Here is a 25198-nt window from a genome sequence, read left to right as displayed (position 1 = left end):
GTAAAGTTGAAGCCTTCCCCAGGTTTGGAAAGAGCACCATTTCCATACTGAAGTGCTAAAGACATACACAAAATGCACCTTCAGCATGAGGCTTGAGTCCACACTTGTGTCTGTAGTTTATAGTTTGTGCACTCCTGGTGTCACTGACACTTGGAAGGGTTTCCCCTCATCAGTCTGGTGTTCCATCCCAAAAATGCCCATGAAAGGACTCAGCTCTCTTATTGTGACAGTCCTGAATGGACATTCCTCAGGAACAGTTCAAAGTTCTTCTCGTGTAGTTTCTGGGTTTTTTGTGTCTGTAATTGGTCCATTCTGGAAATCATACATTCCTGTCCTTTTTTTTTAATTCTATAGAAAAAGGAACATAGGTGATATAGATCCAATACTGCTGCTTGTGTGTAAACCCTTACACTGAACAAAAACCAGAGCCGGAGCAACTAATTCTGGTACAGCCAGACAGTCTGAGAACAATAATTTATTTTCTGATTTCTATGAAAGAGTAGAATTTCTGTAGAGTTCAAAAAGAGACACAACAAAGCACCAGTAGCATTAATTCATCTGTAATTTGAATTAGAACTACTGACTGTACAAAACTGGTATAAAATCAAAGGCCTGAACAGTCTGTGCAGCTGTGAGCTGTCAGCTCTCCTTATTGCCACAGTACACTCACACCGAGCTGCAGCCCCTCCATTGTACAAACCATCTGCACTCCTGCACAGTGAGAATTGCATATTTCTGAAATTATCGAGATTCTGGAATGGTCAAGTTTCCACGTGAGTTGGTTTTTTATCTGGAAATCCTCTATTTCTGGAAAATGAACTGGTCGATGAATTCGTTCTGGTCCGCTTCAATTTTGCAGAGAGTCTCGTACTCGATCCGGTACCTGCAGGACAGAACGGGGGGTCCAGGACCCCCACCCTGTGTGAGGGGGGCCAGGGCAGCCCCTGGGAGCTGGGAGGGAAGCTGGGCTACCTGTGAGAGGAGCTGGGCTACCTGTGTGAGTCACCTGTAAGCAGCAGCTGCCTGAGTCACACTGAGCAGCTCTGAAGGGCCTTTATCAGCCAGACACGAGGCTGTTGCAGGTGTCTTTGCACTGCCCCAGCTCGTGCTGCCTCTGCTCAGCCCTGCAGTCCTCAGGGATGAACCTTCTTTGGTTCACTGCAGGGCCTGAGGTAACTCCAGGCCTTGGCATTGTTCCTGTGTGCTCTGGCCAGCCGAGGGTCCCACAGCAGAGGCACTCAGCCCTGTGGCTGCCCTGAGCCTTCCCAGCCTGCACAACACCCCAGAGCACTGAACACAACACTCACCTTTCCAGCTGCATCTTTTTCTCAGCTATCAAAGCCTGGAGCTGCTGCTCCTGAGCCTCCCTCTGCTTCGCGATGGACTTCAGCAGGTTCCGTGCCCCGATGGCCTGGCAGGACAGGGCAGGGGTGTTGGGGGGATTTTGGTTCACTCCTTTAGCCCCTTTCCCTCCCAGCAGGGTGACTGTGAGGCATTTCAGCCATGCTGGGGATAAGGGAGGTGTTGCTGTGCTGCCCAGGGCTGTGGGGCTGGGCAGGGTGAGGCCCCCAGGCTTCCCTCAGACTCCAGGAACAGTCAGTGACTGCTCTGGACACACAAACTGGGCACTGCTCCTACAGCCAGACAAGCTCAGGCTGCCAGAGGCCTCTCCTGCCTCTGGAGAGCAAGTTTTACCCAGATGGACTGATTGAAAACACATGTTCTGTTTCTGTGCAGAAATACAGACAAGCAGGGAGAGCAGGACTGGTACATGGAGTAATCTGACACCATCATTCATTAATTCATTAGTATCCATTAATATTATCATTAATATGAATTTAAAAGGCCCAGTTAATCCCAGGGGAATGCCAGCAGGATGCTGACAGAGAATCGTTGCTTCTGCTATAAAGGGAGGGAGGGATGGAGAGGCCCCACATACAGGACAGCACACCAGGAATTAACTGCACAATACCTTCATCTTCTCACTCTCTGCAGCTTTGGCCAGCTGGTCAACGAGCTCAATCAAGCTGCCCACTATTTTCTGAAATTCTGCTGTTTCTGTAAAGAAAAAAAAATAAAAAAAATCGTCAAGTGATACCCAGAACTGCCCTGAGGAGACCTGACGCTCCTTTGCTGTACAGTTTTCAGATGCAGCTGCACATTCAGAGTTTACTGCAAACAGGCATGTCACAGTCAGGGACACGAAAAGAACCACACTCACCCGTCAGGTAGAAGCAGGGAAAAGAAGGAAGGTTTATTATGATTTAGGGTTTATATAGTGTTTGGGATTTGGTCAAGGACTGGTCATTGAGAGGAACACCTCTGTGACCCCAGTGGTCAATACAGAAGTCCATCACCGAGAGGAATGAAAACAATATAGATTGTTTTGAGAGACTTTGCAGGAAGGTATGTGAGCTATCACCGGAAGGCTGGGGATTACAGCAATACAGGCAGGCTGCAGGACTGGGGCGGGATCAGGGAAGGGCCGAGAGAGGCCGGGGGCACTCAGGGCACTCACTGTCCACGAAGGCCCGGCACTCCTCGCGGAGCTGCGCCGTCTGCGCCGCCACCTCGGGCTCCAGCACCCGCAGCTTGTTCAGCTCATCGAAGTGCAGCCCCGCCGCGCCCAGCGCCGCCTGCGCCATGCCCGGCCCGGCCACAGGAGCCCGGCCAGAGGAGCCGAGCGGGTCCGGCCCTCAGCGGACACTACCCGGCCCTCAGCCGCGGAACTCTTCCGGGCCCTCAGCCCGCACTACCGGGCTCCGGCCCCGCCCCGCCCGCGCTGGGCCCGCCGGGAGCCCCGAACTCTTCCGGGCCGGCGGGGCCCGGGCACGGCCGGGGCTGAGCGAGGCCGGCGGGTGAGTGAGGGAAGGAGGGAGGCCGGGCTGGGCCGGGGCCGGGCTGGATCCCCTCAGGGTCTCCTCTGGGTCCCCTCTGCTCGGCTCCCCGGGGCCGGAGCCTGTCCCGGGCCGTGCCGCCGTTGCCGGGCGGCTCTGGCGGAGCGGGGCCGGGCCCGGGCCGTACACCCACGGCGGGGCCGGGTGCGGGGCGGGTTCCCGTTCCCGTTCCCCCCGGTACCCCCGGGTTCCCCCGGGCCGTGCGGGTGGCTCTGTTCCCGGCGGTGCTGAGCTGAGGGCGGGTCCCCGCTGTCCCCAGCCCGCCCTGCCTCCCACACGGGCCGGGGAGGGATGTGGGGAATTCTCGGTCCTGGCAAAAGGGGTAATTAAAGATCTGGTGGCTGTTTACAGCACAGGCCTCAGAGCTCCTCAGTGGCCGGGCGGGGGTTTGGTTTGGCTGCTTTGCTCGTGTTTACATTCGTTTTTCGCTCAGAGCATGAGAAGGTGCCGGAGGGACGGGACTGACCGTGAATCTTCCAGGAGTTCGGTCAGGCAGGCTGGTTCCTGTCTCCTCACGGGTTCGGCCTGCCTGCTGGTCTGAAAAGGGAATTTTGGGTGTTTAAAGCCAGGCAGGACATTAGTGACAAACAGTGGTGAGCGTGATGGGGAGTCTTGTTTATTTTCTTTGCGAATTAGAGCTGTGTTCACTGGTCAGGGCTCCGGGATGGATGGAGAGTGTTGAATGAGGGGAGTTAGGAGAAATAGAACCTTTTGATCCATGTTTTCAGTGTTGAGGCATTTAAAGGCATTTGTGTCTCCAGTTAAAAGTCACAGCAACATCAACAGACCCTCCTCAGGGGGACACACACACCCCAGCTGAGGAGGGACAGGCAGCTCCTCCAGGGCATTTCAGCTGGGCTCAGAGAGAGCTGGGTTCTTTTGGGAAGCCGAGGGGGAGCTGAATTCCCGCAGTGTTTGATCCTGTCCCTCCGTCCGTGGGGTGTTTGCAGGAAGTCGGGGGAGTTCACGTGCCTCAGCAATGTGACACAGCCATACACGAATTGTCTGAAGAATGTCTAAATCGCTTTTTTGTCAGGATGTGCATCACTGTGTCTTTAGGAAGTGTCTCTTCCGCAGGGTGACGTCCACGTCTGTGTGTGGAGAGGCTGTGAGGCACCGGGCTGACCCACACATTGGGCTGACCCACATTGGACTGACCCCAACGCCGCGCTGACCCACACATTGGGCTGACCCACACCACACTGACCCCCATGCCGTGCTGACCCACACATCGGGCTGACCCCACACCGCGTTGACCCCAACACTGCGCTGACCCACACATCGGACTGACCCCCACGCCGTGCTGACCCACACATCAGGCTGATCCCACACCACAGTGACCCCACACCACAGTGACCCCGGGGTGATGCTGGCCCCTGCCCCACCATCCTGCCCCGCTGAGGCGTGACGGCGGCACCACGGCGGGGCCGGCCCGGCCCACGCGCTGCAGGGTGGTCATCTACCTCCAGAAGGACATGTCGGGGGACACGTGCCTGGGCAGCGCCCTGTGCCCGGCCGCCGGACACAAGGCCAAGGGCAGTGGGGCCAGGGGCAGCGGCCTGGGGAACAAGTACGTGCGGCTCAACGTCGGCGGCTCCCTGTACTACACCACGGTGCAGGTGCTCACCAGGCACGACACCATGCTCAAGGCCATGTTCAGCGGCAGGATGGAGGTGCTCACTGACAAGGAAGGTGAGAAAGCAGCGTTCATCACTGACAGCTTTGTAAAACAGTGGAGTTTGATGGTGGTTTTACTCTGTTAAGGATGTAGATGATGATATACGCCAAAAACAACTGGGAGCATTAGGTAGCCAAGCCCTGTTGGTGCCAGCAGTCCTTTGGCTTTATAGAAATACCTGTTTTTGTTGCTCAAATTAACTGGGGAAGGGCTGGTCCTCTTTCCTGCCCTCACAGCTGGTGAACAGGTTGTTGGTGGTGTTGTGAAGACTGAACAGACAGGCTGTGGGTTGTCATTGCTGTCACATTGAGCAGTGGCATTATTCGAACCACGCACATAGGGAGGGACGTGCAGTTCTCAGCTTTGAGGCTCAGAATAGCCTGCCTTCTTTGTTGAAGAATCCCTTTCTTTTCCCTCTTCTCCTGAGCAGCATGTTTCAGTCGTGGCTCATGGTGCCAGGGCTGTTTAGGGATCAGTCAGGCAGTGTGTCACCTCCAGGATATTTTAAATCCCTGGTAAATAATAAAGGGCAAAACAGACAGTTTTGTGTAAGTGCTTCAGCCTGAATGGAAAACAAGAGTCAGGTTCTGATAGCTGCAGCTGGACAGCCCAGCAGGGGCTTAGTTTACTTTTCTAGGTTGTTTTCTGTACCTAGATTCCAAAATAACACCTTTTTTCCTGCCTTCCACACTATGGGAAAGGGTTTGGCACTGTACTAAGCCTTTTGCGTGCATGCATCCTACACTGCTATTGTTTGGCAGCAATCAGACATCCTGTTTCCTTAGGGAATGTGACTTCAGGGATTTTGTAAAATTGCAAGAATTTGTCCATTTGCTACTGTTTCCTCTGCTTCATCTCCTCTGTGCTTCCTCCTGATCTGTCTGTGCTGTTCTTTGCTCCTGTTTGGGGACTAGAACAGCTTTTCCCCCACACTTTATTTTCTGGGCAGATTTGCCTTTCAGCATCTTCAGAACATTTCTCTCTTTTTAACTCCAAACAGCAGCAGCAGATGTGTTTGGAGAATTGCCAGATACTTCTTGTTAGGCCACAGAACTTATCCAAACCTACTTGTTGCAAACATTGGTGAATTCTCTTTTCTAGTCCTTCCCTGGCTCTCAGAAGTTTCTGACTGCCCAGCATCTCAGTGTAGCTCTGCAGTTGGGTTCCTCTGCAATCTCAGCATGTTGTGCTGGAAGCTGAGTGGTTTGAGCTTGGGGCTGTGCATTTGGGGTGCTGGAAAGCAGTGGGAGCATCTGGGCAGTACCAGAGGGGCTCCACTGTCAGGTTCTGTTCTGGAACCAGCTTCAGTTTGCTCAGAGTCAGTAGGGACTTCAGTGGGTGAAATGGGAGAAGTGTCCTGAGCAGTTATCAGGAAACCTCAGTGTTGTTTAACCTCTCCAGGGAGATTTCTCTAGTCTCTGGTGTTGAGGTGACTGAAATGTGTTGGTTATTTTTCAGGCTGGATCCTTATAGACCGTTGTGGGAAGCACTTTGGAACAATTTTAAACTATCTCAGAGATGACACCATTGCACTTCCTAAACACAGGCAGGAGATCAAAGCATTGATGGCGGAAGCCAAATACTATCTCATCCAGGGCTTAGTGGACATGTGCCAAGCAGCCCTGCAGGTAAGAGCACAAGTAGCCTGTGAAATGTTTCATAGGTGTTTTGCTTATAAAATTAACTTAAGACAACTTGAGAGATTATTTCATGGCCTCAGAGATGGCACCAAGTCTGAGGTGTACGAGGTATTTTTAAAATATTATTTAATAGGTAGATGGTAAGGGATCTGGGGACATGGCCTGTCCTGCCCACACCTGGTTTTGCTCTGTGTCCCGAGGGCTGGCTCGTGTTGGTGACATCCTGTTCTGCCAAGTGTTCAGTTCACAGTGGCTGATGCTCTTCTGTGCAGTGGTTTGAGTTGATTAAAACTACTGCAGACTCCTACTGTCCTTTTCTTCAAGAAAGGATGGAATAATAAACCCACTTAAACCAAGTATGACTAGACCTTGTCCTTGCTATATCTGAGGACACCCACCTGCATCCCGATATTTCAATTACTGCTGCCCTCCGGGGATAAGGAATCTCTGCTGTGGTTCTGGGTTGCAGATCAAGGTAAGCTGTGTGGTTACTGTAGCAACCCAGAGCTCTTTTCCTGTGCATCACAGCGTTTGGGAGCATGGCTGGAGGGGCTGAAGGAGGCAGCAGCAGCAATGTCAGCTTTAGCATTTCTCTCTTATTTCCTGTCTTTCTTCTTTTGTTAAAACAGGACAAGAAAGACTTGTATGAACCTGTCTGCAGCATCCCTATTATCACCTCTCCGAAAGAAGAGGAGAGACTGATAGAGTCATCAATGAAAGTAATTGCTCATATCAACTGTGGATTTATGCTAAATGTATTGAAACACAGAACTTACCTTTTTTTCTTTTCTCTCACTGCCAACAGCCTGTTGTTAAACTGCTGTATAATAGAAGCAACAATAAATACTCCTACACCAGGTATGTCCCTTCTTTTTCCCCTCACTTTAGTAGAAGAGTTTCTCTTTGACTATGGGAGTGGAAGATGATGATGGATGATCTAACTTGGCTTCTTTTGGTTTGTTTTGGGTTTTGACAACTATATCTTGCTTTGAAAAGTAATGAAGGCCCTACATTGCATGTCTATCGATAAAACTTAGTTTTGTAAATAATGCATTTCCCCTGGCAGTGTGTCTGTGGTGTGCAGGATGCAGAGCACATGGCCCTTCCAGCACACACAGCTCTGGACTTCTGCTGTCATCGAGCCAGAGAACTGCAGAACAGTGGAGCTTGATCATCTCGAGCGTGGGTAGTTGATGTAATGGTTTGGGACATTGTGCTGTCCTTATTAATTGTGTAAGTTGACCTCCAAAGGCCGGTGTGTTTGCTCACGGGGTCAGAGCAGTGTATTTGTATCTGAAATGGGCTATTACCCCTCTTCTCTTGGCAGCACGCAGCAGTGAGTCACCACCTATTTGTATTCTGCAGTTGGATCAGTGCTGAAAGCTGGCAGAACAGGCAGCGATGGCTGCTTGAAAAGCCCCGTCCCTGCTTTTGTTGCTGTGTTTCAGTAACTCTGATGACAACTTGCTGAAGAACATCGAGCTGTTTGACAAGCTGTCGCTGCGGTTCAACGGCAGAGTGCTGTTCATCAAGGACGTGATCGGGGACGAGATCTGCTGCTGGTCCTTCTACGGGCAGGGCCGCAAGCTGGCCGAGGTCTGCTGCACCTCCATCGTCTACGCCACTGAGAAGAAGCAAACCAAGGTAAGGCAGCCTCACCTGCCTGTGCCACGGGTTAGAAATGGTCGTGGTTAGCTTGGTGAGTCTGCAGTTTGTCTGACTTCAGGACTTCACTTCTGATCTGCAGTGGTGCAGCTGAGGTTACCAGGGTCCAATGTAGGAATCAGAGATACTGTATTCCCTTCTAGAGCAATCTAAAAGATTAGGTGAGGGAGGTCACCTGGTGGTGGGAGTAACCCTCTGCCAGAAATGTTTTACTCTCTTTATGATGTGTGGGTTTATGGCTCAGTACCTTTTCACATGTGGGTGTGCACTCCAGGTGTTATTCTGAACGGGTGAGGAACAGGCCACGTGCTGTGTTTTGCAGGTGGAGTTCCCCGAGGCCCGGATCTACGAGGAGACCCTGAACGTGCTGCTGTACGAGACCCCCCGTGTCCCCGACAACTCCCTGCTGGAGGCCACCAGCCGCAGCCGCAGCCAGGCCTCGCACTGCGAGGACGACGACGGCTTCGAGCTGCGCGACCGCGTGCGCCGCATCCACGTCAAGAGGTACAGCACCTACGACGACCGCCAGCTGGGACACTAGCCTGGCCCTGTCCTTGGCCCTGTCCCTGCAGCAGGGCTGCCCCAGCTCCTGTCCTTGTCCTTGGACAGCGGGCAGGGATCCCTTGGACTCTGGCCATTGATCTTCGTGGGGCACCTCGGCTCCCTGGAGAAGCAAACGGGGATTTGTGTGCACAAAGTGGCACTAAAGGCTGAGGGCTTGGAGAGCTGACTTGTGCACCTTGTGCTTTACCTGCAGGCTGGCCCCTCTTCCTGCTGGGGAAAGGGGATTTGAGATGCTGGTTCTCAGTTTGTGGTTGCTCTTTCCTATCTAATGATTTGCCAGTTTTACCCTTGCTGTGAGCAGCACTACTCCTCCTGAGTGAGGTTTGAAAAGCTCTTTCCAGACAGCTCCCCTTCCAGGGCTTTGTGTAATGGAACTTGCAGTTACTAAATCAAGATACTGAAGAGAGAACTTGAATGTGGGTGCTCTTGGAAAACACTACATGGGATAACCCCCAGGAGACACATTTGGCTGGCTAGTCAGCTGCACCTGTGCTCTCCCACCCCTGTCCCCAGAATGCTTGCAAAGGTTTGTGTTCCAGGATAGTGTCTTTAAAACTCATTGATTCCAAGACAAGCTCTTCCAAAGTGGTAAGAATCCAGTCATCAGCCTCCCCATGTGAAGAATGGAAACCTCTGAAAATGTAAATGTGTAGGTAATGACTTGTCCTGGGTATGGTGAGGGAAGAAACCTGAAGTAGCAAACTTGGGCAGATTGTGGCAGTGTTGCCCTGGTTGTGGCTTGTCGCAGTGAAATCCTGTTTATATAAACAAGGGCAATCTGGGAAATTGGTTTTACATCAGTATCCTCCTGTGGCCTAGAAGTGTTATTTAATGTTAAATTTCTCAAGCAGCGGGGGAAAAATTACAGTGTCTGGAGAAGTACGGACTAAACAGTGTTTTCTGAGGCTGGAACATGTGAATTCAAGTTCTGTGTCCTGAATCTCTTCTGGAGTGTGGAAGTTCAGGAAGAAAAACAGCCGTGAAAATACTGTTCTAGCATGGAACAGCAAGAGGCTTTGGGCACAGGAGAGAGGTGGCTTATACTGGATTTTAAACTGAAATAATCACTTTTATTACAAGTGCTTGGCTGGGTGCTAATTGTACAGGGCACTTCAGGAGGTGGGAGTCAAGTCTGCTCTGCAAATTTGGAAATTTCCTGGAAACAGTTTCAAGTTTAGTATGAAAAGCCATTATTGCATTTTTAAACATTTGCTTGTATGTATGAGCTGTAGGCAGCAGTTTTGCCACTGTCATTCGTGGTTGTTCCTGCTGGCTGCCCACGGGGAGCTGGGGGATTGTTGGATATGTTCCACAGCTGCCTTTGTGTTCCTGTGTCATACTTGGTCACAAAGATCCAGATTCCACAGTCCTGAACTGCTTTGGCCAGTGCCAAACCTACCTGTAGGATTTAAAGAAAATTACTGCAAAAGCCTGACAAGAAAGTAACCCCAAATTAATGCAGGGGGTTCATAAGGAGAATTGACATGTAGATGGTTTGGGAGTAATAAACAGGGGAGGGAACAAAAAATTATTTGCACTCATTTATTTAGGTTTTTGAAAATTAAATTGTTGTGGGTTAGTAAGAAAACACTAATAGACTTCTGGGATTTTCTTCCCTCTACATGTGGCAGGATTCACTTTATTCTCTTTCAGGAAGCAGCACTGCACAGGGATGGACCTGCCTTCTTGTGAAAGGCCTCTTGAAAACTCTAATAACCCTAACAACCTCTTTTATAATGCTTTCTGTAAGTTTTTGTTTTCCAGCTGGTTATTCTGTTGCGCCAGGGAAAATACAGCTGTTGAGATTAGGTTCAACAAAGATTTTTGTGGTATTTCTCTCTAATTCTGCTAGAGTGTGATGTGGATTTTTAAAATTTTTTCCCTCCACTGATGCCATTTGATTTGAAGGCACCAGCAGAGGCTGCAGTGGTGGGGTCTTTGTGCTGCATTTAATAGCTTCAAGTTATTATCTTGTGCTTTTTCTGTCTCGTAGCAAAGGCTGATGCCATTTAAAAACACTTGTGGCCCTTCTGTTTCTTGGTAAATGATTTATATTATTTTTTTCTTGTTACTATCATAGTGAATGTTAACAGAGTAAGTGATGCTGATTACCTTGCAAAACTGCATTTAAATGAAGTTATAAGCAGAAAAATGCCATATTTGCATTTATTTTTTCTAGCCAGGATAGGTATGGGAAGGAGTGTGTGAAAGACAATGTCAGATCCATGTGCTGCTCCAGAGGCTTTCTGTACTCACAGGGTTCAATAATGAAATGGATCCAACTTGTGAATTACTACAATGTAAGAAGCAGAGAAAAGCTTTTGGTTTGGTTTAGTTTCCCTTCCCCTATTTCCCACAGCCAACAAGTAGAATTAATTTCTGATTTGAATTTAGATTAATTAACCTGGGAAGCAAACGGTTTTGAGAATCATCTGGGTTGTGAGAATCATTTACCAAGTGCAAAGGGTCTTCTTGGTATTTGTGGAATGTGGAGTTAGAGCTGTCAGCAGTTATGAATATGTTTAAAATATGTGCAGATACCCTTTTCTTTTCCCTGTAGTTTCTCCTGAGTCCTGTTTGTCTGGAACTGCTCCAGCACGGAGTGTCACTGAATCTCCCTTGGCCCAAAATCATGCCCTGGGGTTGTCCAATCTGTGTCCCACCAAGTTCTGATCGTTTTGAGTACTGGAGTTGTAATGTAACATGTGTTTTGTATTCTCTCCTTAATCAGTCTTTGTGTAATTGAAGGCTACTAATTGTTGTGACAGGAATGTTCTAGATGTGCTGGAACATGACTTTACAGCCTGGCGGAGTGCAGGAGCAGCAGCAGTGAGCAGGCTGGTGCAGTTTAAAGGCAGCTTTGGTGGGTTTGCAGTGAGCTCTCCAAGGATCCTCTCTGCTCAAATTAAGCAGAGATTAAGACAATACAGGTTTCTAATTACATGCATTTGTCTGCAAGTTGAGACTTGTACTGGCTTCTTACCCAGACCATCACCAGTGGGGGTGTATAATGATGTGCCTGGGAATTTGGAGCAGCCTTTGGGAGATAAAAGAGCCTTTTTGCCTCACTTGTAGGGTGTGAATTGTAACTACATTAGCTGTCATTCTTACAGGACTCACTGTCCTCTTCACTCCTTAATTCAGTCAAACCTTTGTGCATTCAGGCACTGCCTTGGCAGATGGAGGGAGTGGATGGGAGCCTTTCCCTGCCAGCCGTACCCAGCCTGTGCCAAAGGGCTGCAGGGTGTTTCCCAAACGTGCCCTGCCAGCAGCCTGGGTCCCTCCCGGGCAGGGAGGCTGCTCTGGGGGTGGCTGCTGGGCAGGAACTCTCTGGGATGGCTGTTCATGAGGCAGCAGTGCCAGGGAAGAGCTCTGCCCCCCTCAGTTCCAGCCACTGCTCAGCGCCCAGACAAGAATCACTGCTCCACCTTCACCTTGGCATTGTGTTTTTGGAACAGGAGGCATTTATCCTGCTGAAATGTTCCTCTCCAATGACTTTTTATCTTTTGCATTTCTTGGCTGCAATAGAAAATAAGCAATGGACAGGGAGGGTGTTGGAGGGGCTGTGCTGTCACCCAGAGCTGTGTTTGAATGGGCATTGCTTACTCTGGGCATGGTTTGATTTTGTTCTTCTCAAGGTTTTTCATTTTCAGGCAGAATTCTCTCCAGGCAATACTGGAGATGTACCTGAACTGGATGGGTCTGCCTGGCAGCCCCTGCCTTACACGATCAGGTTGTGTTCTGTGACAATCCTTGGTGTTCAGTCCTCACAGCCACCTTCCCCTGTGCTGTGGGAGAGCTCAGGTGTGCCTGGCAGGTGAGTCCTGTTCCACCTCTGTCCCTCCCTCAGGAACAGGCTCTGTTTTCTCTATGTGTGTCACTTCTCCTCATCCAGTGGAACGGTAGTAAGACCCTCCCCTACCTCACAGGGTGACTGACACTTAATTTGTTTATTAAGAGTAAGGGATCCTTTTGGATTTCTATGATATTTTATATCTGGATAGCAAATATGATTGCTGATCTTGTTTAAACTGACATTCTGTGATCAAGTTATTTTCTTAGAGATTCAGTCGTCATTTTATTTTCATGTCTAACTTTTAAGGGTCAGTTTTACAAAGTACCTAGTTAATGTAGTAATTAATCAATTACCTGTTGATTAAAGTGTTTCACCGGTGCATTAAATGGAAATAGAACACTAATTTTTAATAAAGTGATATATTTTGTCTTCTGTGATTTTTCTCCAGCATCATAACTTTTTATTGGTGGTGTTGGTCTTTGGAACTTTTGTTCTGTGTTGCTGTCGTGATCCCCACGGAGGATTTGGGGCTGGAGCTCCTGGACAGGGATCGGGACCGCGGGCAGAGCAGGGGATCTGTGTCCCTGGTTGCCACCATGTCCCTCCTGTACCCCCATATCCCACATCCCTCTGTCCCCATGTCCCTCTGTCCCTCTGTCCATCCCTGTCCCCATGTCCCAACACTGCTGTCCGCCCCTGTCCCCTCTGTCCGCCCATGTCCCCCTGTCCTTCTGTCTCCCCCTGTCCCTCTGTCCTGTCATCATGTTCCCCTCTGTTCCCCCCTTTCCCCTCTGTCCCCCCATGTCCCCCCGTCCCCATGTCCCCCCCCGTCACCATGTTCCTTCATCCCTCTATCCCCTCCTGTCACTATGTCCCCTCTGTCCATCCCTTTCCCCTCTGTCCCCCAATGTTTTCCCCCGTCCTTCTGTCCCCCCCATGTCCCCCCATGTCCCCCTTGTCACCGTGTCCCTTCATCCCCCTGTCCCTCTGTCCCCTCCTGTTACCATGCTCCCCTCTGTCCCCCCTGTCCCTCGTCCCCCCTGTCTGTCCCCCCATGTTCTCCCCTGTCCCCCCCATCTGTCCCCCCGTCCGTCTGTTCACCATGTCCCCCCACGTCCCTATCTGTCCCCCCCGTCCCCCATATCCCCCTGTCCCCCCATATCCCCCTGTCCCCCCCGTCCCTATCTGTCCCCCCCGTCCCCTCTGTCCCCATCTGTCCCCCATGTCCCCATCTGTCCCCCCATCCGTCTGTCCCCCCATGTCCCCCTGTCTGTCCCCCTGTCCCCACTCTCTCCTGTCCCGCACAGGCGCCCCCTGGCGGCCGGGCCGCGCCCCCGCCCCGCCCGGTGACGTCACGCCGCGGTGAAGATGGCGGCGGGCCCGGGTCGGGAGCTGTGAGCGCCCCGGGCCCGCCAACATGAGCTGCTCGGCGGACGCCGTGAAGGACAAGCTGCTGTGGAACGTCAAGAAGGAGGTGAGGGAGGCTGGGGGCCGGCGGCGGAGCGGTGCTCGGAGCCCCGCGCTCCGGGGTCCGGCCCGGGGGGCCGCGGGTCAGACCGCGCTCCGTGTGGGAACGCCCTGAGGCCGGGCCGGGCCTCGGCGGGGCCCTGGGGCCGGGGTATCGCCCAGGATATCGCCCAGGGTCTGTCCCGGGGCCGGCGGGGCGGTGCTGCTCCGGGCGCCCCTCGGCGGGGTCTGTGCTGCGGCAGGGGCTGATAGCGGCTCCCGCCCCCTCCCCGGGTTTGTGTTACCCCTAGTACCGTTTCTTATGACTTTTCCCTTAACTGTGAGCGTTAGAGGAGAAGGGGAGGATATCGGGGGTAGGAAAGGTATTGCTAAGGTGTCTGTGGATGAGCCGAGCCGGCTGCCAGGGGGCAGAGCCCGCACCTGTTCCTGGGCAGGGTTAATTGTGTGGTTATTCCTGCACACACCTGTGTGCCATTCCCGGGCCGGGGCAGTCCAGAGCCCGCACCTGTTCCTGGGCAGGGTTATTGGGGTGGTTATTCCTGCACACACCCGTGTGCCATTCCCGGCCTGGGGCAGCCAGGAGCCGTGTGTGTGCTCCAGAGCCCGCACCTGTTCCTGGGGAAGGGTTAATTGGGTGGTTATTCCTGCACACACCTGTGTGCCATTCCCGGCCTGGGGCAGCCCAGAGCCCGCACCTGTTCCTGGGGAAGGGTTAATTGGGTGGTTATTCCTGCACACACCCGTGTGCCATTCCCGGCCTGGGCCAGTCCAGAGCCATGTGTGTGCCCCAGAGCCCAGCCCCCGCAGCTGAGCGGAGCTGTTCGGTCACAGCTGGGGCTGGTGGCACTTGTTCCCCGGGCTGGGGGATGCTCCGTGCCCGGTGTTGGCTGCGATGGATCGCTCCGGAGCCGCTCCTGCCGCAGAAAAGGCTCCTGCCGGGCTGTGCACAGGCACCGGACCGCGGGCACCTCTGGAGAACCTTCAGGTGGGGCTCCCCCGGTCCCAAATATCCTACTCTGTATTTCTGTGGCTGTGCTGAGCTGCCTGTAGCTGCTGGTTGTTACACAGCAGTGAAGTGAAGTTGTAATGCTTATCCACCACAGCAGTAACAAATATTTTAAACAGGTACCTGCCCTGCTGCTCCCTCCCCTCCCCAGTTCACTGCTGGGGGAGCAGCAGGAGCAGTCCAAGTTGGGATGAAAAGTTGCTGCAGTGGCCAAGGCTCCTGAGTCCTGGTGGTCGTTAATGCTGGAATCAGAACACATCAGGTGTTGCAGTCATCAGCGTGGGGAGTATGCAGGGGGCAGAGCAGGGACAGACACCTCAGGGACAGTCTGTGTCCCGGGGTGACCCAGCCAGCAGCTGGCTCTGGGCAGGTGGGACCTGCTGCCACCAACCTGCCGCTGCCGTTAGAAATTTCTGCTTGAACCAGAACCTTTGAGCTGAGGTTTTATTTAGAAGTGGGTGCGCTTGCTCTCCTGAGTAATGCTTAAATATATAAATAAATCTGATAAATGTTTTCCAAGTGTGAACGTTGCAATCTTGTGCTAATGCATGAGATGGGAAGTGAAATGGATTTTCATGATCCAAGCCAGCTCAAGCTGAGGAGAAGTAGTGTGTAATTAAAAAATCTGAGGCTAATTTGTTTTTAAAGTCTCTAAAATGTTTTTAATTGGACTCTGGTTTTTAAATGGCTCGAATAATGCTTGAAAGTGTTATTTGTACCTTCTGTGTCATCTACATTTTTGGTTTGCCTCTGATTTGTTTTTTCCTCCTCCAAATATTTACCAATGCTCTTTTAGAGCACTTACAGTGGCTTGGCTTTTTAGGGGTTGGCCAGAGCTTTCCAGCCCAAAATAGCCAGGAGAGCCTTTGTTAATTATAAACAGGTTGAGGTAACACCCCTTACCTGTGCCCTCCCAGACCTGTGGAGAGGCTCCTGTCTGTGCTCACAGGAAGAAAATGGCTCAGGAGGCAGCTGGAGACACCGAGATGGAGATTTTATTTGTCTTCAATAATCAGTTGAGGGAGGCAGGAATTGAACACAAGCCACTAGAAACCACCCACCAGATGATGCTGCTGCCCTTAATGACTGCAATTAACTTTTTCCAATAGAATTTTCAACCTGGTTTTTTATCGTGTGTGACTTCACACAGCCACTTCTGCCTGATTGCTGTGTGGTGGGGGCTTGCTGGGAAATCCAGTTGTCTTTGCAAAGTATAAAACAGTCATCTCCAAAGTCACTCAGTGCAAAGTGTTTAGTTTTTTTTGGTTTTTTTTTTTTTTTTTTTTGCCTCAGTCTCTCAGCTAAAACTTCTGCATTTTTCCTTTGGGAAATTTAATGCTGTTTGCTTTTCCTCAGGTGGACATTCAGTTCCCATTGGCAGGGAATGTATTTTGCTGGCTCTCACAGAAAGGAAGACGTGTAATGTGTTTAGAAAATGTAACTGCTGGGATTCATGCTGAGGCCACTTGGAAGTTCAGGTTTCAAGCATTTATCTCTCTCTGCAGGAAAATCTGTTGTGACAAGCAGACTCATAAAACAGGCTTTTTTCTCTGGCCATTTCCTTTTGCCTCCTGAAATGGAGGGTTTTGCCATTTCTGGATTTAAACAGCACTTTCTAGCTGTGAAACAAACAGGATAACAATAACCTTAGCAGTTCTACCCAGAGCACTTCAGAAACTCAATTGCTCAACCTGCAGCTGCAATGTAAGGACTTTTGGGCAGAAGTGCAATAGTTATTGAACAGCTTTTATTACACTGCCAGTGTTCCATCAGGAGTGAGGAGTCAGTGCAGCAGGAGCTGTCAATAAAGGAGGTGAGCAGTAGCTGCTCAAGCTAAAAAAGACATGGATGCTGGACATTAGATTTTCTCCTTTGAGGGAAAAATACTGTAGGTTTAACTGTGTTCCTGGTTAGTGGGGTATGTTATGAGCATTCTTCTTTACCATTTTTTAAGTTTCCTTATAATAATTTTTTTAAAAAAATTGAACATAAAGGCATTTCTCTTGTGTATTTCCCAATTGAAACTTAATAAATAATCCACGTATTATGATGTATGTTCAGTGTTTGGCTTCTTGACTGTTTGACTGCTTCTGAAAGTTTTGGCCCTGGTAGGATGTGGGAGAGAGTCAGAGCAGTGATCCAACAGAACGTGCTGCAAATGCTGAGCAGCTTCTCTTTGAGGAGTTTGCTTTATCTGTATAATGCTGTATAATAATCTTCTGTACCCCTCAAGCTCTGTGACTTTTGCTGGGCAGCAGAGCTTTCCTGTCCCTGCAGGGCTGGCAGAGGTGTGTCCCCAGAGCCTGGCACCTTTTCCAGGGCTGTGTCCCCTGGGGCTGTGCCTGATGCTGTTCCTGCTGCAGGGACAGTGACACCGAGTGACACGGAGCCTCTCTGTGCTCGTGGCATGGGGCAGGTAGAGGCAGCAGCCTGGGGAGGGTGTGTGGCTCCTGTGCTGTTCTGCAGGGGGATATTTCCCCGGCCAGGACAGGAGTGGGTGTCACAGCAGTCCCAGCCCTCCCTCCCCCTGCACAGGCTCCTCTCCAGGCTCTGGAGCAGCCCTCCATCCCTTGCAGGTGTAGGCTGGCTGATTCCTTCCCTCTGGGGGTACAGGGGTGGCTGTGGGGGTAGGTGGTGATGTTTCTCTTAATGAGATTAATTTGCAGTTTGGTCAGGTCTGCTGGTAGCTGCCAGTGGGTGTGTGGAGGTTTGTGCTCAAAATGCTCCATTGTCAAGTGTCTCCTGAGAACAGAGACAAAGCAGCAGAATTCCCTATGAAGAGCTGTGCAATATTGCAAGGGAATAAAGGAAACAAGCAAAAAAAAAAAAAAAAAAAAAGCTTGTGTTCCATTTGATCAGAAAGACTTGCTTTAGCTCCTTGCCTGGAGCATCCCTGAATTACGTGGCAGTGAGGGATGACGTGGGATTGAGGAACACTGCATTCCAGCTTTTGAATCTTCTCATATCCTGTCCATGCCTTAAAAATGTTTTCTAATAACATTCAGTCACTCCAGAAAATGCACGGAGCTTGCTTGGCATCCAGTGGCAGTGGGGAACATACAGAGTGCCTGCTCTGTGTCCTTAGCTCTGGAGTCTGGGCTTTGAAGTCTCCTGGGAGACACTGGACGGTGCTGCTCTAGAAAAGTAGGCTTGATTATTGAATCTGAAGCCCTTTTCTTTCTCAGTTTTTGTACACTTAAAATTTTGGTTGAGTGGGACCTAAATAACATACTGAGCTGGTTGAGTTGTGCCTGGGACATGTGTGGTAGCAATGAATTGGCTGCTGAGCACTTCAGCTTTTGCTCTTCAAAATGATTCTCCCTCCCTGTTGTTAGGATTTGAATTCCAGTTACTCTGGCATGCTGAGACTGATTTCACGGTCTGTAGTCCTGAAGTCGTGTCTGTGGCCTTGAGTAGTGGCTGGAGTGACTCTGTGCCAGCGTGGTGGCTCTGCTGCACCAGGGCAGGCTCTGTCTGTCCTCATGCCAGCAGCCCTCAGGGTTGTTTGCTGCCACTGCCACATCAGCCCTTTCCTTCAGTGAGTAAAACTGTGCCAAAGGGAGTGCCGAGTACTCAGGGTAGTCCAGATGTGAGTGGCCATTCGGGAGACCTCCTCACCCCTCTGCTTCTTCCTTGATACCTTTTTATTCCTCCACCTCCAGCTGCTTCACTGTGAGGTCCTAAGTTCTAACAGCCATGTCAGAAATGCTGCAGGAAAGAAACAAATTGCCTGGCTCAAAGTTGATATTGTCAGGGTTCGGGTGTAGAACAGCTAGCCAGGTTTTATAGAGTGCAAAAGACTTGTTTTGAAGTCCTCAGCTATCAAACGTGTTCTACACTTTCAAAGCCTCTTACATGTTTGCTTTTTCCCCTCCAATGTTTTTCTTTGCTGCTCAGAGGGCTCCTGTTTGATAAGGAGCACAGATTCTGGAGGATCCACTTGATCCAGAATTTGGAGCGAGGCAAATGCCGTGTGTTGAGAGGCTCGTGCAGCAAGTGCCAGAGCTGCAGCCTGCTGCCAGCCAGGCTGGGGGCGTAGGAGTGGGCACAGAGGCCCTAAGATACCTCCTGGGGGAGGGGGTGTTTAATTACAGCACCCAGAATTGGTCTCACAGATGGTCTTGCTGGAGGAGGAAGCCCTCCAAACTGGAGAAGCACCTCCACAGGCACTGCAGAGCCCAGCTGTCAGTGGAGCACTGCACCTGCAGCTTCTCCTGGTCCAGCACTGAGTGGAAAAGCTCAAAACCTTGGGGCCTGTCAGTGCCATGAAATGTTTCCCAGTTAGCTCTAAATGCTGGAAGAAAAGAGTATCTGGTTAAGTCTTCTGCTGTGGTAGCACTTACTTTTATATATTGGAAGGGAATTGTCATATGTTTAGTCAGATTGTCATAACCCTGTAATTGTAGCTCACAAATGAGGGAAGTAAAAAATGATGGTTGATTTGTATATGGAGGAGAGCAGGCTCTCCACAGCCAGGAGGAAATGAGTGTCTGATAAATGAGTTGGTGATGAGCTGGAAACCAGTGAGGTTTCGTGTGGTGCCAGGCTGAGGAAGCCATTGGGGAGGAATCACTGGCAGATGAATGGAGGGTGACTTCAGCCTCTTGCCAAGATCCTCATTGCAAGAATTGTCTGTTGCTTCTTTAATTTTTGAAAGTCAGTAATTTGCAATGATTTCCCTCTGGAGCTTGACACATCTTGAGCCCTGAAACTGGAAAGGAACTTTGTTTTAAATCATTAAAAATGTTATAAGTGTAATTTTATTTCCTCTAATTGTTAAATCGTGTCTTGAAGTGAAAACTCAAGGCACTGCCTTCTCTGTAGGTACTGTAATAATTTTGTAAACTGTCTGGTGCAACAGAGCATCAAAGGCATAATTTGTAATTGCTGTGGCACCTTCCATGCTTCCTGGATAGGGGGAAGGTGGCCCTAATCCTCTCTGGGAATGTGTCCCTGTGTCACTCAGGGATGCACTGTGCTTGAAAAAGAGCAGAATGGCACAAGTGGAAATGAGATGTAGCAACACAATCTGGTTTCATGAGCAGAGGAGACTGTGTGAAGGCCAAGGATGAATCACAGAAAAAGTCTTTCACAGCTCTTTGGAACTTATGCTGGAGAAGTTCTCTGGAGGGTACCGTGGGCACACTGAAATGCACCTTTTATGGGGACACAGCCCATGCAGACCTGTCCTTGTTCTGCCAGAGGTTTCCTCATGCGCGGATGAGCCCCTCAGGTTTATTTGTGCTTTCCCTCCTTAGATCCATTCTTCCCACCAAAATGTGGTGTGAGGGAGTTCTTAGTCTGTTGTTGAGGGGGAAGGGGAAAGCACTGATTGAAATTAAAACTCCTAGTGCTGTGCTGATTTTGTTGGGCTCACACAATAATTTCTCTCTTCATTTCAGGTAAAGCAGATCATGGAAGAAGCTGTCACCCGGAAATTTGTACATGAAGACAGCAGTCACATCATCGCCTTATGTGGTAAATGTCATGTGGAAGAGCTAATGCTACCTAACCTTACTTTTCCTCTAGACATTTATTTTCTCTGCTGTCAGAGGTAAACGCAGGGATTTAGCTATTAGAAATCATGATCTTCAGGCCCATTTCACCTCTATATTTGCTACATGTGTGTTTACATTACAAATTGTAAAGGAACTCTTACTAAAATGTCATTATCCAAGTGCCCAGCCCAGACTACAGGTGGCCTTGCTGTGTGTTCCAGGGAGCTCCCTGTGGTCTTCCAGGTTCCTGGAGTCCTGTCCTGGAAGCTCTGCTATATTGTTGGTGTAATGGGTGGTGGGCTGGCAGCTATTTCTGTTAGACTCTGCTTGGCCAAAATTAGGAATACTTTAAAGTCTTCATACTTCTCTCATCCTCCTACTGTGATTCCAGTTGGTTTTGTGTTCTGTGTTCTTCATGGTCTGAGGAACTCTCAATGCTGCACTAAGCTGCCTCATTATTGCCCAGCAGTCCTACCTGTCCTAAGGCAGAACTCCAGCCTGCTGCTGCTTTGAAGGGAGGCTTTGATTAACTCTAAACCAGAATCAGGTGAAGCTGAATGTTCTGTTTTCACTCTGGCTGATTGAATGGAGAAATCCCTTCCAGCAGATTTGGCTAACAGCTCCTGGCTGGTGCTCTCCTGTGTGTGCAGTTCTCTTCCTTCCCCCACTCCAGTTTCATGTGACTCTTTCAAGAGGTTTTTCCCTTCTATTTAAAATTAGATTGGTTCAGTACATGAGTCATTTTTGGTGAATCTTCGTTATAAATATAGAATTCTCATGAATCATTTTACTCTCCTGCTAGGCTGAGTTTAGCAAGAGTCTCTTAAATACATGATGGCTGATTTCAGGGTCTCTCTGCCTGAGCAGCTGAACAGTCCGTAGCTGCTCTGGATCCTGGATGGCTGAAGGTGCCAGGTAAATGTCCTGGAGGAGATGCTCCAGCTCTGTGCCACCCTTTCTGCCTGGAGAAAAGGTGCCTCTGTGCAGGTCAGCTGTGCTCACCCAGCAGCAGGGATTTGTAACCACGAGGACTCTGCTCCAGTCTGTGGCCTCTGCCTGGGTGCTCTGGGAAGGAAAGCAATGCTGATGTTTTCATCCTTGAGGAGAGGCAGTGAGTGCAGGAGATCCTGTATTTGTTCCCAATCCAGTGCATAACCCGCCTAAGTTACATCCCAGGGGCTCTGTTGTCCCTCTGATTTCTAGATCTGGCTCTGTGGTTCAGTGCCACAGCAGCTCCATCTGGCCTGTGGCTGATGTGTGCCTTTGTGGGACAAAATTCTGAATTCCTCTGGGCTATGGGTTGCCTTGGGGCGAGTTTCCCTGCTGTTGTGTGGCCAGTCGGGGCACAGTGCAGCACTGCAGGTGCGTGTGGAGCATCTTCAGTGGCCGGCGCCTCTGCTGGAAGCCGCCTGTGGCTGTTTGCAGCCCGAGTTCTGGGAGACGTTTCCTTGGGAACCAGCGGCGGCTGCCATCGTGACGTGGGTGAGCTCTGCGGGCATGGCCGGGGCAGCGCTGCCCTCCTGCTCCTTCTGCCCGGGGTGTCCCTGCCTGGAGCTGCTCTGGCCGGGAACACCGGCCCTTCCCTCCTGCTCCTCCTGCTCCTCCTGCCCAACCTGGCTGGAGTGTCTGTGCCTGGAGCTGCTCTGGCCGGGAGCACTGACCCTTCCTTACCTGCTCCTCCCGCTCCTCCTGCCCGGAGTGTCCCTGTTGGAGCTGCTCTCCCTGGGAGCACCAGCTTTTGCCGCTCCTGCAGTTCTAAGGGACAGGGGAAGACAAAGGAACCTGTTTCTCTGTTTCTGTATCTCTGTTTCTGCACTTACCTGAAGTGTATTTACAGGGTTTCCAGTTCAGCGCTTTACACCTACAGTGTTTGTCCAAAAGCTGCCTGCAGTTTGCTGAGCCTTTTCTGTGTGGCTGCCCATCTTTAGTCTGACAGTAACGTGCTGCTTGAAGCAATTAAAAAAGTTAAATAAGTCGGCTTCATACTGCAAACAAGGTTTATTTATGAATGCCTCAGACATGGTTACCCAAATGATCTTTACATTTTCAATATCTACTTTGAAATGAGTCTCAGTAGTTTGTTCTCTTTGAATAATATTTTGAGTGTATTAATATATAATATATAATACAATATAATATAGTAATATAGTAATATATAATACAATATAATATTATAATATAAGTATATATTATACTTAATAATATGATATGAGTCTATTTTATTTAATAATATAATATCAGTGTATTAATAATACACTAATAATTAATAATCTTGAATTCCCCACACTGTAAACTAATTGTCATAGAATTCGGGTGGGTTATGGAGGGTTGGTGTGTGTCACAATCAAAATATGTGTTATTTAGGTGTAAATCCAGAATGCCAGCTTGGCAGAGGGAATATACTTACTGTGTTTTGGGGAAAAGTTAGTAGTAAACATGAGTAAAAATAGTAACTTGGGCACTGTTAAACATGTAGAATTTGGCTTTTCAATGAGATTTCAGTTCAAATTAAGGAAGAGATGAACTGCACAAAAAGCTTCTTTTGGCCTGAATAATAAACCTGCTACCAGTAATTAAACCCGTTAATTAAAATGTGAAGAATCCCTTTGTGGCTGAGCTGAAAAGGCCAGTTCTGATTTGAGCTGCAGAATGGTATTTAATGTGCTTGGGACTTGTTGTAAACCTTGTTTGAGGATGGCATTGCCCGTGTCCCTTGGGGTGTGAGGGGGAGGAGGGAGCTGGGGGGGTTCCACTGCTGTTCTGGGGGAGGCACCAGAGCTCTGCAGCCCTGGGGGGGTTTAATGGGGCACCACCAGGTCCTTTCCTGTTCCTGAATCTGAACTCAAATCCTGTAACACATCGAGGCTCTTCTATCAAAGAAAACAAAAATATTCCCATATTCCTTTTGTTTTCTTGATGCTTTATAGCTTTTTTGGTATACTTTGGATACTTGATATGTGCTGTTTCTTCCCATCTTCAGATACTAATATTTAATTTACCACTGGTGTTGATTACAGTCTTTCACTTCAAAGGCAATCGGAAGTATTTGTTTTTCCTTTTCTTCAGCGTCATTGAATAATCTTTGCCTTCCAAATCTGTTCTAAAACTGTGTCTAGACCAGACTTAGAGATCAGAAATGCTTTTCCCCTTTTGAGCCCAAGGAGAAAATTTGCTGTTTGTGGGTGTTACATTAGTGCTCTATCCTGATAGATTTGTTGAGGATCTTTGCTGCAGACCCTGCAATTCCAGGTGCAGAGAAGAGGAGCAGAGAGCCTTTCCTGGAGGACTTGGCTGGCTCAGCCCTAGGGGATGAGCCAGTCCCCTTGATTTAGCTGCATTAACCTCAACTTTTCCTTTTTCCACCCCCATCATACATATTGCTTTTCTTCTCTTATTAACTGATGAAAATGACTGGTTTTTTTTCGTGGTAATGCTGTGTTTAAATAACACAGATCTTTAAAAAGAAGAACAAAACCATGTCACGATCTGTCCAGTCATGCACGGGGAAAGGTGACAGGGTTTGACTGCAGAGCTGGGTCTGGATATTAACTGAAGGTGTTTGTATGGGATCTGTGACTGCCTTTAGTTCTGTGTGCAGCCCCTCAAACAAAAGAAAGATGTGGTGCCAGCCCAGGGGAGCTTGGGAGATAATGAATTCCCATTAGTAAGCAGTCCTTGGTGCTTTCTCTGTGTGAATAATACCTCAGAGAGGTGGCCTGAGGCCTTTCAGGAAGGAAAGGACATTTGCCTGAGCACAGACCAGTGCTGGCTCACCCTGCTGCCAGTCCAGTCTCCTCTGAAAGCTGAGGAGCCTTTGGTGGTTCTGACATGGTGGTTGAGGAGGTCTGTGCACAAACAGATCCCTGCAGCAGCCACGCAGTGCTGTCAGTCTGCAGGTGTGTGGGTGACTTCCAGGTCTGGAAACATGATGTGCCAGGTGGTGGAGAGTGTTATACTACTCAGTACCATTTCTCTTGTGTGCTCCTGTAAGTTGTACCACAGTTCTTTCAGCTTCCCTGCATTTCCTTTGCTAAGAAAGACTCAAATACAGTCCTGACTTGTGGCAGGGCAGAGCCTGACTCCGTGGCTGCTCTTGTGAAGTCCTCCTGAGCTGGCACTTGTGTCTTCTGCTGGTGCTGCTGCTCTCGAGCTCCTGCAGTGTCTGTGTACATCAGGACTGCAAGAGCATTTATTGTTCTCAGAAACAGAGCAAGGAGAGCTTTCACCCACAAGAGCTTCTGAGATGTCTGTGCTTCAGGCTGTAATTCCACACTCGAGGTCTGATGTGTGGGCCCTGTATCCATCCATTGCAGGCTCCTTGCACAGAGCCCTGGGGCATCAGTGTAAGATGCTTCCTTCTTCAAAAATAAGTAGAGGGAATTGTCATTTGAAATAGCACTGTGTCACTGAGTATCTGTTCACAGCAGAAGGACTGGTGTGTTCTGAGAATCAGAGTGGCTCTTGGGTCCCCTTCACAGTTTAGAGCCAATCCAGTGTGTGACAGGATTGCCGTTAATGCATGTGCAAAGCATTTAGTAAGATTGGACTTTGTGTTGAGCACTTCACCAGTTACTTCCCAGCTTCCTAAGGCAGCTGAGCACTCCATTTCATTCTGGAGGTGGCAGGCAGTAGGAGAGCACTTGTGTGGCTGGATTTTCTGGAGTCACATAGTTGAGATCTGATAAGGTCTGAAATTTAAGGGCCTCGCACGTCTGTGGGAGCACAAAGAGCTTCAGCTGAGGTCATGGGTGAGTCTCCATCCATGCTGGTGGTGGAAAACCAGGAATCCTTGGACCATGAATAGGGCTGGTGGCTCCTGGAGACCAGATCCCCGGGGTCATTTGGGATGGATTGGTGTCTGAGCTGCAGGAGTGCCCAGCAGTGCTGATTTACAGTCTCACTGATAACAACCCCAGGGTTAACCACAGCTGGGCTTAGTTGTGAGGCTGTTCCCTTCACTGCTCTCAGGATGACTTGTTACCACATT

The 25198-nt window shown here is 49.7% G+C and overlaps 3 protein-coding genes across 8 annotated transcripts in view; 2 read left to right on the top strand and 1 right to left on the bottom strand.

The window, feature by feature from the left end:
- Nucleotides 1-425: 425 nt before the first annotated feature.
- IFT20 (intraflagellar transport 20) lies at nucleotides 426-2754 on the bottom strand. Its single transcript, XM_083875273.1, has 4 exons — nucleotides 2519-2754; nucleotides 1973-2058; nucleotides 1308-1411; nucleotides 426-883 (listed from the first exon to the last, which is right to left on the bottom strand). Exons 1-4 carry the CDS (start codon nucleotides 2643-2645, stop codon nucleotides 802-804), a joined length of 399 nt encoding a protein of 132 aa, XP_083731399.1. The 5' UTR covers nucleotides 2646-2754; the 3' UTR covers nucleotides 426-801.
- A 35-nt stretch (nucleotides 2755-2789) lies between these two features.
- TNFAIP1 (TNF alpha induced protein 1) lies at nucleotides 2790-12668 on the top strand. Its single transcript, XM_083875496.1, has 7 exons — nucleotides 2790-2858; nucleotides 3975-4589; nucleotides 6034-6203; nucleotides 6845-6934; nucleotides 7021-7073; nucleotides 7664-7859; nucleotides 8203-12668. Exons 2-7 carry the CDS (start codon nucleotides 4373-4375, stop codon nucleotides 8419-8421), a joined length of 945 nt encoding a protein of 314 aa, XP_083731622.1. The 5' UTR covers nucleotides 2790-2858; nucleotides 3975-4372; the 3' UTR covers nucleotides 8422-12668.
- Nucleotides 12669-13596: 928 nt separating this feature from the next.
- SGSM2 (small G protein signaling modulator 2) overlaps nucleotides 13597-25198 on the top strand; it is a 37740-nt gene continuing 26138 nt past the window's right edge. For all 6 annotated transcript variants that reach the window (XM_083875215.1, XM_083875211.1, XM_083875214.1 and 3 more), the window contains exons 1-2: nucleotides 13597-13714; nucleotides 20116-20191. In XM_083875215.1, coding sequence (XP_083731341.1) covers nucleotides 13658-13714; nucleotides 20116-20191 — 133 coding nt within the window. In that variant the 5' untranslated portion in view covers nucleotides 13597-13657. The remainder of the gene's footprint in view (nucleotides 13715-20115; nucleotides 20192-25198) is intronic.

The sequence above is a fragment of the Zosterops lateralis genome (assembly GCF_965231275.1).
Source record: "Zosterops lateralis genome assembly, chromosome: 19".
Taxonomy (NCBI): Eukaryota; Metazoa; Chordata; class Aves; order Passeriformes; family Zosteropidae; genus Zosterops; species Zosterops lateralis.
Note: the sequence above shows the minus strand (reverse complement) of the source record. Positions and strands in the feature narration are given on the sequence as shown.